Here is a 13,529-nt window from a genome sequence, read left to right as displayed (position 1 = left end):
ATAATAGTGACCAATTTAGGGTCCATCCATCATATTTCTTCACAGCACGAGATATTCATACACCCTTTTTTCCAAAACCCAATAGAATTTGGTTCATGAGTTCTGCATAATTAACATTAAACCCTCATAAACATTTAATCAACATAATGGAAAAGAAAGTTCCAGGGAATTGTTTGCTATTCTAGTTTTTTTCTTGACTCAAACATATTAGTGTTGTTATAATATAGTTATTTATGAAATTCCAACAAATTGTCAGATTGACTAATTCTGGACTCATGCATCATATAACTGTACTCCCTGATAGAATAATCAACATTTAACTCTGTTCATCAATGTTCATAATGGGACTTCGCCATAGCGTTTATTCTGAAGGCGTATTTGCCTGCACTTCCGGTCTTGTTCTAGTTATTTCCCGCTGACCTGATGCAGCTCATAACAGACCACCAGGCGCACCGGCAGTCCTGTCTCTGCTGACTCAGTGCCTTACCAGCAGTCACTTCGCCCCGCAATACCGCATCCAGCAACCGACGCAGCCTCCTCCGCCCAACCGGCACCACCACCGAAGAAATGGCTAAGACCGCAATTGGTGAGTTTTGCACCATGATATTTGTGTTTTATGTATATATATATATATATATATTCCCAGAGATGGCAGAGGTTCTGCGGATTCGATGATGCTTTTTGAGATTCTGTGGCGACACCCATGGCACAAAAGGATGCTGAGGGTTGGCAGATTCCAGGGAGCGGCCAAACTCCACTGCGAGACACTGCTTTAAAACATGAAGTTGCAAAATTGAAGCATGTATTCATATTTTATTCAGTCTTTGTTTACAATATCCTTTTTTTGCTTGTGTGGTTATTGCTTGATCCTAAATCAACATGAGCGGCGATCTATATGCGATTCACTTTGCCAAATCAGTGACGCATATCTTTTTTTAAAGTTCACTTTTAACGCGAACGAATGCAATCAAATATAATGAATCCACGGCGATGCGGGGGGGGGGGGGGGGGAGAAGTGCGACGTTATTTCCTCCCACAGCAGAATTTGTGTCGATGCGCGGACCGCCGCACCTCAGACGAGGCGCGCAGCATAATGCAGCGACCCCACCCAACATCCCCGGTGCCTCCACAGGGTGTGACATCTTTCACCGTGACAAATCTCCTTACCAAAACTGGGTCAATCTTACAGCATGGAGCTTCGCTGAAAAAGACCCGCTCATCCAATTTTTTGGTTGACCGCTAAGGGCGTGAATAAGAGAAAGGGAGAGGGGGGAGGGGAGAGAGAGAAAGAAATGAGCATCCTTTGGCAGAATTGCTTTGCAGTCGAGGGAAGAATTTACGACTGAAGATGAAAATTAATGTCGTCTCATGAAATAATACAAGGCAATCCTTTTAGGCGGGTTGTAGACTGTGAAGGTGGTTTGTGTATGAATAACTGCACTATAATTGAAGCTTTATGTGACAGTATTTGGTAGAAATAAAATCAGATTGCATGTTATTGCAGGTGGTAGGCCTCATTGTGTGTCATTTCCACATTACATATTTCTTATATTCATGCGTTCATTCAAATATTACTGGATGTGACCCGCGGGCTTGATCGAATAAGAAGTCTTTAATCATATCTGACACTAAAGATTCGCTTTCAGGGGTGCGTACACCGGCGTAAAAAGTGCACGGTGCGTGTGGCCACTCTAGCGGGTAGTCGGTTTGTTTTATGCTTGACTTAGCTCTTGATGGATGGAGGTGCATGCAGACAGACAGCGGCGAGGGGTCCTGCATGGCGTCTGTGCTCAGGGACACCGGCAATCAAGCCTCGACTGTTAGACGTGTTCCCCTCTCCTCCTCCTCCTCCTTTTCTTTCCTCTGAGCCGTGCACCGGCTTTAGGGGATGGGCAGGGAGCAGACACGCAGGGGCGAAGGCAGTCATCATGCCACTCAGGATCTTGCAGGTCATTGAGTTTGCGTCGGCTACAGAAACGCAGCAGAATCGCATGTGGAATTTAATTCAACTTTCTGAGATTTCACACCCACAGTCAGACTATTTAGGGCAGTATAAATACACCTTTATGTATTTAATGTGTTTTGTTCTTCCTCTGAGCTGAGACGTGAGGATAGGGGCCTCTAAAGCCTCCACATAACAAAATGTATCAACTATTCTTCAAAAGACCTGTTATAAGAACCACTTCTGTGAGCTTTAAGGCGTCTTCAGCCCTGATCCCGATCCTCCTCGTGTCATGTCCTGTAAGGTGTGGTCATTCAGCTTCCCCTATAAATCAATTCCTTTGTGTGCAGGAACAGAGGCTTCTCAAGCGTCATCAATTTTAAGCCACGAGTCCCCATTATATCCAGCGACATCTCATCTGCATCACTATTGTCTTAATGTGTACAAAGCTCAGAGGAAGAGGTGACATCCATCCAGAGATGCTGCAACATGCACTTGTGATCTGGATGAGACAGTTTAGAGATTTTAGCGTCCTAGTTTTGATGTTATCCTCCGGGGTTTTAGACATTTGTGACTTTACACACAGCTTCCTCTTTGATCTGCAGTTTTAATGCATTGATCCATGCGGAGCTGATCCACCAATTAGTCAATTGAGGAAAAAAATGCAAGTATCATGATAATCATTTAAGTAATTTTTAAAACAGATTGAGTTGTTATTTCTCCTTTATTTCTTGGTTTTGTGTGATAATGATCTGAATATCTTAGGGTCTGTGGCCAAGATTTAAAGTCCTCCCCCTGTGCTTTAGGGAACTGATTTGCGTAGTTTCTGAATTATTGGAAATGATATAAACCAAAAAATTATGAATCCATTGAAAAATATCCTTATTTGCTGCCTTGTGCACTGATCTGGGGGACAAAGGGTGCGGCCTATCAGCCCATCCCTCCACAAAAGACATAGTCATCTGGGTGCTCTATCGTTTAATTTAACAACCAATTTTTCCGTGGTAATATCTTCATAATTTTGTGATTATATTGTTGTAAAGGGGCTTTATATGACAATTGCAGATGCCAAGCCCATATTGCTGCGAGGTTAAAGGACCCAGGAAGGTAGTAAACATTGTAATACTCCCGGTCATGGTCTGTGTCACTTAATGTTTCTCAATTTGGGCCATTTTGCTAAAAGTAACACTATTGCTTGTTCATTTTTTTATATTTGTGGGCTGGGTATATAAAAGAGATGGAGGGCAGAGAAGCAGAGTGTGTCAGAGAGAAATGAAGAAACCAAACAGAGGTGTGGTGGTTTTTGCTCCCAGGAGATGCAGGGAGAGGAGGACGAGAACATTGGGACTGAGGATACATCAGCAACAGATGGGAGCGAGTGTCGGGATGCAGAAGGTGCTGGAGGAGAGGGATGCTTGCGGGGGGGGAGAGGAGGCACAGTAGATATCGACGGCTGATGGATTGGAAGGTGCAGCGCAGTGTTCGGGCCTGGTGCCTGCGGTCGGGGGGCAGGAAGAGCAGCTCTGTGAGAGCAGGCGCAGCCGGCCGGGTGAAAGCAGCCCGGCGCAGCGCCGGCATCAGGGTGCTGTCATGTGTGGCTGAAATGGTTTTGCCTGACCCGACATGTCTGAAACCAAGTAGATGTCTTCTAACAGGTCCTGGTAGTTGGACACTTCCTGCTGTGGAACTTCATTCTTGATCATTTTCTATTTTTATGTCCTGGGGAGGGAGATTATTAGCTTATCCAGCGGTTACGGAAGTAAAATATCATTTCTCTCTGGAGAAATTCAAAGGCAATTTCACATTTTAGCACAATGGAGAATCTCATATATTTTTGATTAGGGATATGAAAAAAATGTGCAGGGAAATGAAGACCTGTTTTAAATTCACAGTGAGTGCTTATCTTCCATGAATCTGGTCGTTATGGTAAAAAAGAACCTCAAATAAAACTCAACAATACAGAATGGAGCTGCAACAATCAATATACAGAAAATAAATATTTTTTAAAGGATCAATCCCTAGTATTGTTTAAGTGAACCTTTGATTGTTCCAGTGAGGGTTTTCTCTATTTGATATAATTTATAAATGTAATAGTTTGGGGTTTGGAATTGTTAGTCGGATAAAACAAGACATGAATGTGTACATGATTAAACATTTTGTCCAAAATCCAGATGTAAACAATATTGAACAGGAAAGGCCTCTTCCTGAGGGTTGCAACCGCCAAACTAAAAGCTCTAATGATCTGCTCCATACAGTATGCACTTAACTCAAATGACCTGCTCCGCTGAATCATTACTGCTTCATTCTTCCGCTGTCAACTGGGATTGTGTGTTGGAGAAAATGGCTCCTGTAGTCTTGACATATACCCTGCCCTTAATGGGCCGGTGACAACCCACCGGACGGCCCTTTCCACCGCTATAGACAGCAGAAATGGTCCGGCCCGCTAATTACAAATTAAAGCAACACATCCACCTGCAGTGTCTGCTTCCATTAGGCTGTCCTCAGGGCAGTCCCACTGGGAGCTGCCCCTTTTACTGGTTTTTAATCCTCCTGTCTGTGATTTCTGTTCGTATCAGAAAGGAGTTTCCACAACAGTGAAGCAGCCAAAACATTTTATCCGTCTTTCTCCACCCTCTCTTTCCTCTCTTCTGGCAGAAATCCAACTATTTTATGTTTCTCTACTAACCTCCACCTTTGTCTCCATTGCTACTCCACCCCTCTCCTTCTTTTCAACGCCATCCATGCTCTCCCCCCCCCCCCCCTATCTCACTTGCTCCTCAGGGGAAGGGGGTTAACAAGGCCACGAGAGAGTAGTGAGAGCTACATCTGAGGGTTGATCACATTACCGTGGCGTCTGCCAGTCTGCAGGGCACAAAGTGAGAGACAGAGAGAAGAAGAGGATAGAGTGAGCAGGGCATATGAGTGAGGAAGAGGATTTGTATCAATCACACTCTGCACCGCACCCCACCACAGTGAAGCTCTTTCACAGCAAATCTAATTTTGGGATTTGCTACTGTAGCTCTCTGCAGATCATGAATCAACGTGGCACACTTCAACCCCGCAGGCCGTTTACTGCGGGTGACGGATTATTCTATATTATGACATTCTGTATGCAAATCTCCTCCATGGGACGGTGTACCTCGACAGAACACTGCAGCCGTGGGAGAAAGCCCAATAGTTCACAAGCTGCTGTGCATTGCAGATATTTTTATTGCTGTTGTCCCTGCGGGGAATTCTGCTCACATTGCAAAGTAGTAGATGGCAAAATAAAATAAAACCAAGGTTAGACATGGTTGGGTGTTTCTGTTTTCTTTTTGTTGGAGGACTTCCTCTCCTTTCCTTCACATTCATATTTCTGTTTTGGGCTGACAAGCTAAACCTTCATCTATTAGCCTCCATCCACAAGCCGAAAAATAGGATAAGAAGCAAACCAAAAAAGAAAGTCATGGTGTGTTAGCCGAAGAACGGGTGAGAGGCAATGGAGCGTTGGTCTGACTTGTTAATAAATAATATGCGTAGCTAATGATGTGTGGGGAATCCTGCGGGCACGGCAGCATCTTGGCTGTTTGGGAAATTAGGCCAAATAAGGACACATTCACCCCACGTCCCTCGCAGCTCTGAGAAAAAACAAAGGACACAAAACGCCTCCAAAACCCAGGGCAGCTCCAGGAGGGATCCTTTGATGAGGTTTTTTTGGGGCGGGGGGGACGGACGAATAATTATTTACATCAAGGACCTCCTGTGGAGGAAGAAGAGGGTTAATGATGTTTCATCCTTTTGTATGTTAGTAGGCTAATGATATTTTGTGTACGTGCATTTACTTCACATGCAGACAGTCCCGTTTCATGTTTCATTTTCCCTCCACAGCATACAAAGAGAAGATGAAGGAGATCTCCGTTCTCTCATTCATCTGCTCTTGTCTGTACCCGGAGACCCACAAAAACATCATGGGGGACTTCGAAGGTATGTGGTGATCGGATTTCTTATTAAATCTTACAAATAAAACGTGCTTGAATCAAAAGCCAACAGAGACTTGTTTGTCCGTCTGTCGTTCTAACACATTAATGCTCACACACGCAGACATGGACATCAAGCCGATTAACAAGCGAGCCTCAGGCCAGGCCTTCGAGGTCATCCTGAAGCCGACCTCCCCCGTGTCTGATGCTGCCCACTGCGTCACCACCCCCCCAAAGAGGGACGTTTCCCTGGAGGACATCCAGAAGAAACTGGAGGCAGCCGAGGAACGGAGGAGAGTAAGGACGTTTCCGATCGTTTTCATGGCACCCAGCTGCCGCGCATCCCTTTGGATCAATAAGAGCAAGAGAAAACACCCAAAACAACAGGAGACGTTCTTCCGGAATGTTACTGGTATCCGGGGGCTGTATGATAACTATTAGACTTCACTTTACATGTATTTTGATGTCTGGTTGTTTGGTTTGTCATGAGTCACCTTAACCCAACATTGTCTAGCTCTAATGCATCTTATTGATTTGAATGTCATTTCAGTCAATACAAGCAGCTGGCACATCCTGCAGACCCCCAACAAATCGATCATTCAAATCAATAGCACAGTTTCACATTGTTTTAACACCAGATGTCCGATACTATGGGTGAAACATACATGCTCTTTAAATCATAGCAAATGTCCAGAGAGGATGGAGGTGTCAAGTAGAGAATTCTTTGTGTTTAGTCTGATTAGGTACAGCAGTCATGCTCACATTGCTCACTCATTGAAGAATCAATGAGTGTTTTTTTAGTAAATCTCCATCTTGCTGACTCTCCATCGACCCATTGCTCTCAGAGTCCCTCCGCTAACCCCCCTCCCCCCCCCCCCCCCCCTCTCGCTTCCAGTCCCAGGAGGCCCAGGTGCTCCGGGCCCTGGCCGAGAAGCGCGACCACGAGCGCGACGTGCTGCTGAAGGCCATGGAGGAGAACAGCGCCTTCAGCCGCATGGCCGAGGAGAAGCTCCAGGTGAAGATGGAGCACATCGAGGAGAACCGGCAGGCTTACCTGGCGGCCATAATGGAGCGCCTGCAGGAGAGGGTGAGGACCAGAGTTCTCAACATGATTGAGTCATAAATCCTTAAAAAGAAGGAAAAGAAGGCTCAATTTTTCTAAATGTTGTGAATTAATTAAACTGTTGAGTTGTGTTGTCTGTAAAGTCAGTTTTACTTATATAAACGGTAAGTTAGTGGGGTACAGATGGCAGAAAAAATAAAATGAAGTGTACAAAAAGCTGATCTCAATCTGTGTCTTCTTTCCAGGAGAGGCATGCCCAGGAGGTGCGCCGGAACAAGGAGTTGAGAGAAGAAATTACAGCGTGAGAAGCCCCAACAGGATCTACACCCCCCCCCACCCCCCCCAACTCCAACCCCAACCACCACCCCGACCTTGAGGAACACCCCCCGTCCCCACCCTTATCCCCACATATCCCCACCTTCTCCGCCCCTCCGCCATACTCCCCCCATACTACTATGAAACTACCGCAGCCCGAGACGCCACCCCGACACAGTGGGAGGTTCAAATGGGGGGTGGGGGAGGAAAGAAAACAGCAAAAACATGATTTAGGCAAAACAAAATTAATATGTCCCACCCACAATATTTTAGCCCCGTTTCAATTGAGAAGAAAAAAATCAAATTGAGAAGTGACAGTGGGTATTGGTTTTTGTAAATACTTCTTTTTTTGTTATATACAGTACGATACAAGCAGCAAAAGTATTGCAGTGTGCCATTTTTTTCTATATAGGTTTCCTCTCTCCTGCTTGAAAATGGATGTAATTATTTGTTCATTGTAAGCTTTTGTTTTGTTCATTTCAGCCCGAGAATGGCTTCGGGCGTAGGTGTTTGTTGTGAGTTTGCCAGCTAGCCGATGTTTGCCGCGACCCGCTTGCGTCCTCGCGAGACCCCACCCCCCCCGCTTCCAATCCCTTGTCCCCGTGGATGGGCCCTGGCTCGTTTGACCCGGCAGATCTTTAAAAAAAAAAAGAAAAAAAGAGAGAGAATTGGATCTGTGCTTGGTTGGAGTGATTTTCCACCCAGTTTTCATGCCAATTAGCGAGGGACATGGGCGGGAGGTCCGCCAGAGGGAACGTGGGGGGGGGCGGTTCGCTTTGTCCGGGGACTGCAGGTAGTCGCTGCACATCTACTCCTGTGAGGTAGATGGTGATTGTACCACAGGAGAACACTATAGCATTTAATGAGCCCATCCTCTTCCCCCTCCCCCTCCGTCTGCAACCTCCTCATCTCTCCACATGAGTACATACTGTAGAAGCGCTCACTCACACGCTCTGCCACATGGGCGGGCCTTTAGCCAATCACAGCACAGAGCTCAAGAGGAGCTCGCTCGATTCTGTCCATCTGGCCGTGGAACGCTCACCAAAACATTCTTCTCCAACAACAACTCGCGGGCCTCTTATATTCTTCAGAAGCAAGCTTCCAATCACAAGTTACTGCATTTACTATACAACACTACTGAGGTTAGACGTGTTACTGTGAATCTTGAGCTGGAGAAGTTACAAATAAATGGCATCTTTCTCCATTTCATAGAGGCTAGAGTAGTGCCCAAAACGCCATCAGCTCCTGCTGTAATCATCACACTTCACTCCAAGACACTGTCAACGCCACCGTCGGCACAAGAAAGATACTTAAGCCATAACAGGTATAGCTGCAACAATGATCAAAAACAACAAGTATTGCCGTCTGTGAAGGTGTTCAGGAGTGTATTAAAGGAATGCCGGTCACACTCGCACGGCAAGCCAATAGGTGTGTGTGTGAGTGTGTGGGTGTGTTTTGCGGATATGGCAGGTAGATAACAGAATGTTTGTGCCATATGATATTGACCCGGTGATGTAAAATCGATGCCATTACAGTGTGTAACATCACAGACAGTAACATCACATCCTACCTGCCTCTCTCTTTCTCTCCTCTGTCCATTTGTGTGTATCCCTCCTCTCCACGTATATCTTTGTGAGCAAGCAGTTAATAAAGATTTGGGGTTCAGTGAATGAAACTGGCTTTGAGAGTGCCTTTTTTCTAAGAATAAGGTAATCAGTCGAGTTTAAGTTTAGAATTCAGGTAGTGCTGTTGAACAATATATCCCAAAACATTGTGTTGAGATACAAATTCATTTGATTAATTTATTAAATGATGAGTCATTTATTTGGTCAGTGAATGTGTCTAAAATCAGAAAACGGCTATAACAATTCCCCTGGTGGGACCAATGCACTTTGAATAAAGGTTTTTTCTTGTTTCAAGTTCTCATATCACAGCTGAAACATAATATTGGAACTAGTTTGCGTTGCAATCCACTTCAACACGTCGAAAAATAGTCAAATTCAAATTCAAAAAGTCAAATTTAAAACAGTATGCACCCTGAAAAGTGCTCACTAAGAAAAAAGCAAATGACTTTTCATTTATTTCCTGTCAAAAACCTAGATTTTCTTTTATAGGTCCCCAGTTTATTTAAATATAAATCAAACCATGTGTTTTTTTTAAATACAGTAAAACTGTATATTAATTAGAACACAGGTCCTTTTTCTCACATATCAATGTATATACACGCTTACCTTTTAAAAATTTGACCTGACAAAATGCTCAGTGTTTGGAGAACCTTTGTGGTTTCAAACTTCCTGCAAGGAAAAGAACTGATGACCCAGTGCCATCGGGTGGATTCATTTAGTATTACAAACCTCAACACATAAGTACATATATCTCAATAAGGTTTTATTCCATTAATTGCAAAAACTGAGAAACAAAAAATATTTAAATGAGCGGAATAAGAAGTTTAATTTTTTTTTACGTGATTACTTTTAAGTCAGAAGGGATGTTGTAGTTTTCCCCTCCTTCCTCTCCATGTTCCATGGTCCCAGTTGATGAAGTACCGTTTATGACCAGCTGGGGGAGACAAGAGACAAGTTGTCTCAACTAAACGTCTCATTGACCTTGTGGTTTTGGCTGCAGCGGAGCTTACGTCACCACCTGGCACTGTATCATCCCCGGTAATGAAAGAAAAAAAAAGGAAACAGAAAGGAGACTGACGGGAGAGATCAGAGGGGAAAGACAGTTTGTGTGCATTTCGGGTACATGGATGAAAGAGCGAGTGGTATTTTGACAAGTGGTTAAACCTTTGGTGCGAGCAGAGGAGGTGATGGCATGCAGGAGCAGGAGGGGCAGCTGGGCCGGGAGCTGAAACGATGGCAGAGGGACAAAACTGTGCACACTTCCTTTCTCGCAGCTTTTCACTCCCCCCCCCCCCCCCCCCCCCTTCCCATTTATTTCTTCCACATCCATTCCTTTCGGTTCTCAATCTCTTCCAACCTTCCCTCCCTCCTTCATCCCTCCTCCTCTAGTTCCCACGCAGCACATGGGGCCAGCCGGGCTGCTATTGTCCAGGATATCCCCTCCTTGTTAATGGTTTCCTGTGCACACACAGAGGGCCGCTGAGAGAAACAAGCCTCCTCATCTGATAGCAGGCGTCGCCACGTACCACACACACGCATACACACACACACACACACACACAGATAAACAAAACACGTACAACATGACACAGATGAAGCCTCAGGTGATTTTACAGAACTCTTTTATTGCAGGGAAGATGGCATCAATGCCAGTGACAACTCTGAAAAGCGGAGCAATCTGATTGGTCAGTCCTTGCTTGTTCTTTGTCCAACCATAAAATATACAAACTCAAACAGTGAGAATTACCACGAGACACAAGATTATCAGGCGAACCGCAGGAAACTGGATTGTTATGCCTTGTTCTACTGTGGCACATACAATAGAGCTCCCTCTTGATGATTACAGATCAATAATGCTGCTACTTTTACAAGAAAATAACTGTGATAATATCAACCAAGCATCAGTTACATAAGAAATCCAAAAGAAACCTAGAACAGCTGGTACAACATATGTGAAGCTTCCGCTGTCAACTGTACTGTGGACAGGAAACATAAATTAAAGAAGCGAGCCTAAACAATGGAGCGCCATGCGAACCTCAGAGGTCGTAGGTAAATCACGTTTATTCCAACCAGGCCGGTAGCTAAATTACGTCCCCAGTATTTTGTCAAGCAAACACCTGGTTTTGCTTATTCCACCCCATAAAAGGCTGAAAAAAGGGGGTGACATTTCACCACTTCAGCCCCCCCCACCTCCCGCCCCCCTCGACACCCCCTCCTCCCTTCCCTCTGTAACCAGGGCACCGACACTGGGTCCTTCAGCGCATAGGGAAAACAAAGGGGGGGACAGTTTCAGCAAGGAACTTGATGGGAGACCATCTGGAAAAAAACATTCCAGCTATGCTGACAGCAGTGGGTGACACTCCTGAATGAGGAGAGGGGCATGGGGTGGGGGGGGGGAAGGCAGAGATCAGTAGCATTAAATCGCTCTTGTTGCTTTTTAGACATTGTCCCCCTTCCTCACGGTTTTTCTCTTTCGTAAAAAATAGGACAATACATTGGCAATAAAAAGGTAAAAATCTCTGTGTGATGTCAACGCCATGGAATAAAATAGTACTTTCTAAGCTGGGAATATAAAAAGTATCGTCCTTGAAAGTCCAGCTCAGCTCGAGTCTTTGAGGAAATTGACATGAGGTTTTCATCTCAGTCAGAACGCTCCTATCTCCATCCCCCAGGGTCTGTAGGGTTTACCCACACTGGATGTGGGGACCGGGGCGCCGATGGCGGGGGAGATGATGGGGAAGGCGCTGAAGGGGAAAGGGAACGCAGAGAGGGAGGAGAGGAGAGGAGGGGACAGCTTGGACACTGATGAGGACACCAGGGCCGGGTGCGGTACGCTGACGGGGGCCGCGGTGGTGGCGGGAACCCGGATCGGGCCTTGATCCGAGTGGGGGGTGGCGCTGCCACTGCGCCGGCTCGGGGCGTGAGTCTCTGCAACCGACGAGGATGAAGAAGACGATGAGGAGGAGGAGGAGGACGAGGTGGATGTAGACGACAGAGGGGTCTGGGGGCTGCTGGTGCTGCTGCGGGTCAGAGCTGCCAACGGGGCCCCCTGCTGGTGCTGTAGGAGGAGGGGGTGCGTCAGGTGGGCGGGAGGGGATCCGAACGCAGAGCCCCAGGCCAGGTGGCTGAGGCCCGAGTGAGCCTCTCTTTGACTGGCATAGTTGTTCAGGTGGGAGACCAGACGGATGCGCAGGGGGTCCGCGCTGTCCAATCCTTCGATTATGCTCAGGTAACGGGCCGTCTCGGCCAGGCACTCCCTGAAACCCAAACCACGATAGTCCATAGCCAGGGCATGGGCGTCGAAATAACCTGAGGGCACAAGGAGGGGGCAAGGGTTTTAAAACATGGTACCCTGAGCTGCTGCAAAACAAGTTTGTCAAGAGCTGAACTTTGTTTATCTTATATCAATAATTATGTGTCTCGCTTTGAAAATGTGGAAGTGACACAAATCAGTCAAAACTAAACAGACTAGAAAGTTCTTTTTTTTATGTATTTTTCTATTATTCTTTTTATCAGTAAGTGACACGCGAAAGTTTCCTTTTCCTGTGAATAGTGAACGAATCTCAGACATACCTTTGCCTCCAGCAGCGTGAAGCATCTTTAGATGGTCGACAGTCATCTGCAAAATCTCTGCTTTCTCCAGTTTGGCGGAGCCCTACAATGCAAAATAAATAAATAAATAAATCAAACTGAGCACAAATACAAAACAGCGGTTTCATAGCACAGCGCGTGCGTGCGTCTGTGCTGTAGACGTCCAAAGGCGTGCGGCGTGTCGCTGACCTGCTTCTCGAAGGCGCTGGGGACCAGCCTGCGCAGCTCGCTCAGGCTGTTGTTGATGCGGTCACGGCGCCGTTTCTCAATTATCTGAGGAATGACAAAATAATTGGTTATTTTTCGGAATATTTTTAAATAGTACAACGAACCAAAAAATAATATGCAGTGGGTGTTTCCAAGTGCACAAATGGATCTTCTGCAAATTAATGTATAATAATACAATTAAAATAATAAAGTGTATACTTACTCCTCGACGCCTTTTCCTCGCCTGCACTTGAGTTGTTGTTGTAGTTGGAGACATGGACCCGAGGGGAGAGCTCATGCTGCTCAAACGAGAGGATACAGGATCAGTCAATATCCATCTTTTTTGGAGTATAATTCTTAAATATTTAAGTGTTACGAGCGCTTTTTAAGCTTTTCAAAGCCAAACTTACCCATTCTCGTCTGCGCTCTCCTTCTCCACCTCAATAGTCTCATCCATCTCGCTGTCCGAGGAGCTGAAATCGTGATTCCTCTTCATTTTGATTTGTCCACAATAGTCCTTCGGTGTTCCTGTCGTGTCTTCCAGACGTGCGTCTGCCCAAGTCTCGCCCGTTTGAAGCCCTCAGCTTTCCCACGGTGTCATTTCAACGCTGCTGCCGGCCAGCAGGGGCGGGGCCTCGGGAGAAACCGACCAATCACAGAACGGCCGTGGGTTTGAGTGACAGCGCAGTTGGCCCAAGCACGTCGCAAAGGGCTTTACTATATCAGAGAGAAAAAGTAAAGACATCTCACTCTGTGGATATTACTGAAGGCGGTGCAAGTAAGTTATGGCGTCAGGTCTTGTGATGGAAACTATTATGTTCTGAGGTTAT

The 13,529-nt window shown here is 45.8% G+C and overlaps 2 protein-coding genes across 2 annotated transcripts; one reads left to right on the top strand and one right to left on the bottom strand.

The window, feature by feature from the left end:
- The first annotated feature begins 413 nt into the window (after positions 1-413).
- On the top strand, positions 414-8,951 carry stmn2b (stathmin 2b). Its single transcript, XM_037473956.2, has 5 exons — positions 414-586; positions 5,810-5,905; positions 6,023-6,195; positions 6,794-6,985; positions 7,207-8,951. Exons 1-5 carry the CDS (start codon positions 568-570, stop codon positions 7,264-7,266), a joined length of 540 nt encoding a protein of 179 aa, XP_037329853.1. The 5' UTR covers positions 414-567; the 3' UTR covers positions 7,267-8,951.
- A 1,555-nt stretch (positions 8,952-10,506) lies between these two features.
- On the bottom strand, positions 10,507-13,307 carry hey1 (hes-related family bHLH transcription factor with YRPW motif 1). Its single transcript, XM_037473954.2, has 5 exons — positions 13,110-13,307; positions 12,923-12,998; positions 12,682-12,765; positions 12,475-12,556; positions 10,507-12,210 (listed from the first exon to the last, which is right to left on the bottom strand). The coding sequence occupies exons 1-5, from the start codon at positions 13,193-13,195 to the stop codon at positions 11,546-11,548; spliced, it is 993 nt and encodes a 330-aa protein (XP_037329851.2). The 5' UTR covers positions 13,196-13,307; the 3' UTR covers positions 10,507-11,545.
- Positions 13,308-13,529: the final 222 nt, after the last annotated feature.

This window comes from Pungitius pungitius, chromosome 17, assembly GCF_949316345.1.
Source record: "Pungitius pungitius chromosome 17, fPunPun2.1, whole genome shotgun sequence".
Lineage (NCBI taxonomy): Eukaryota > Metazoa > Chordata > Actinopteri > Perciformes > Gasterosteidae > Pungitius > Pungitius pungitius.
Note: the sequence above shows the minus strand (reverse complement) of the source record. Positions and strands in the feature narration are given on the sequence as shown.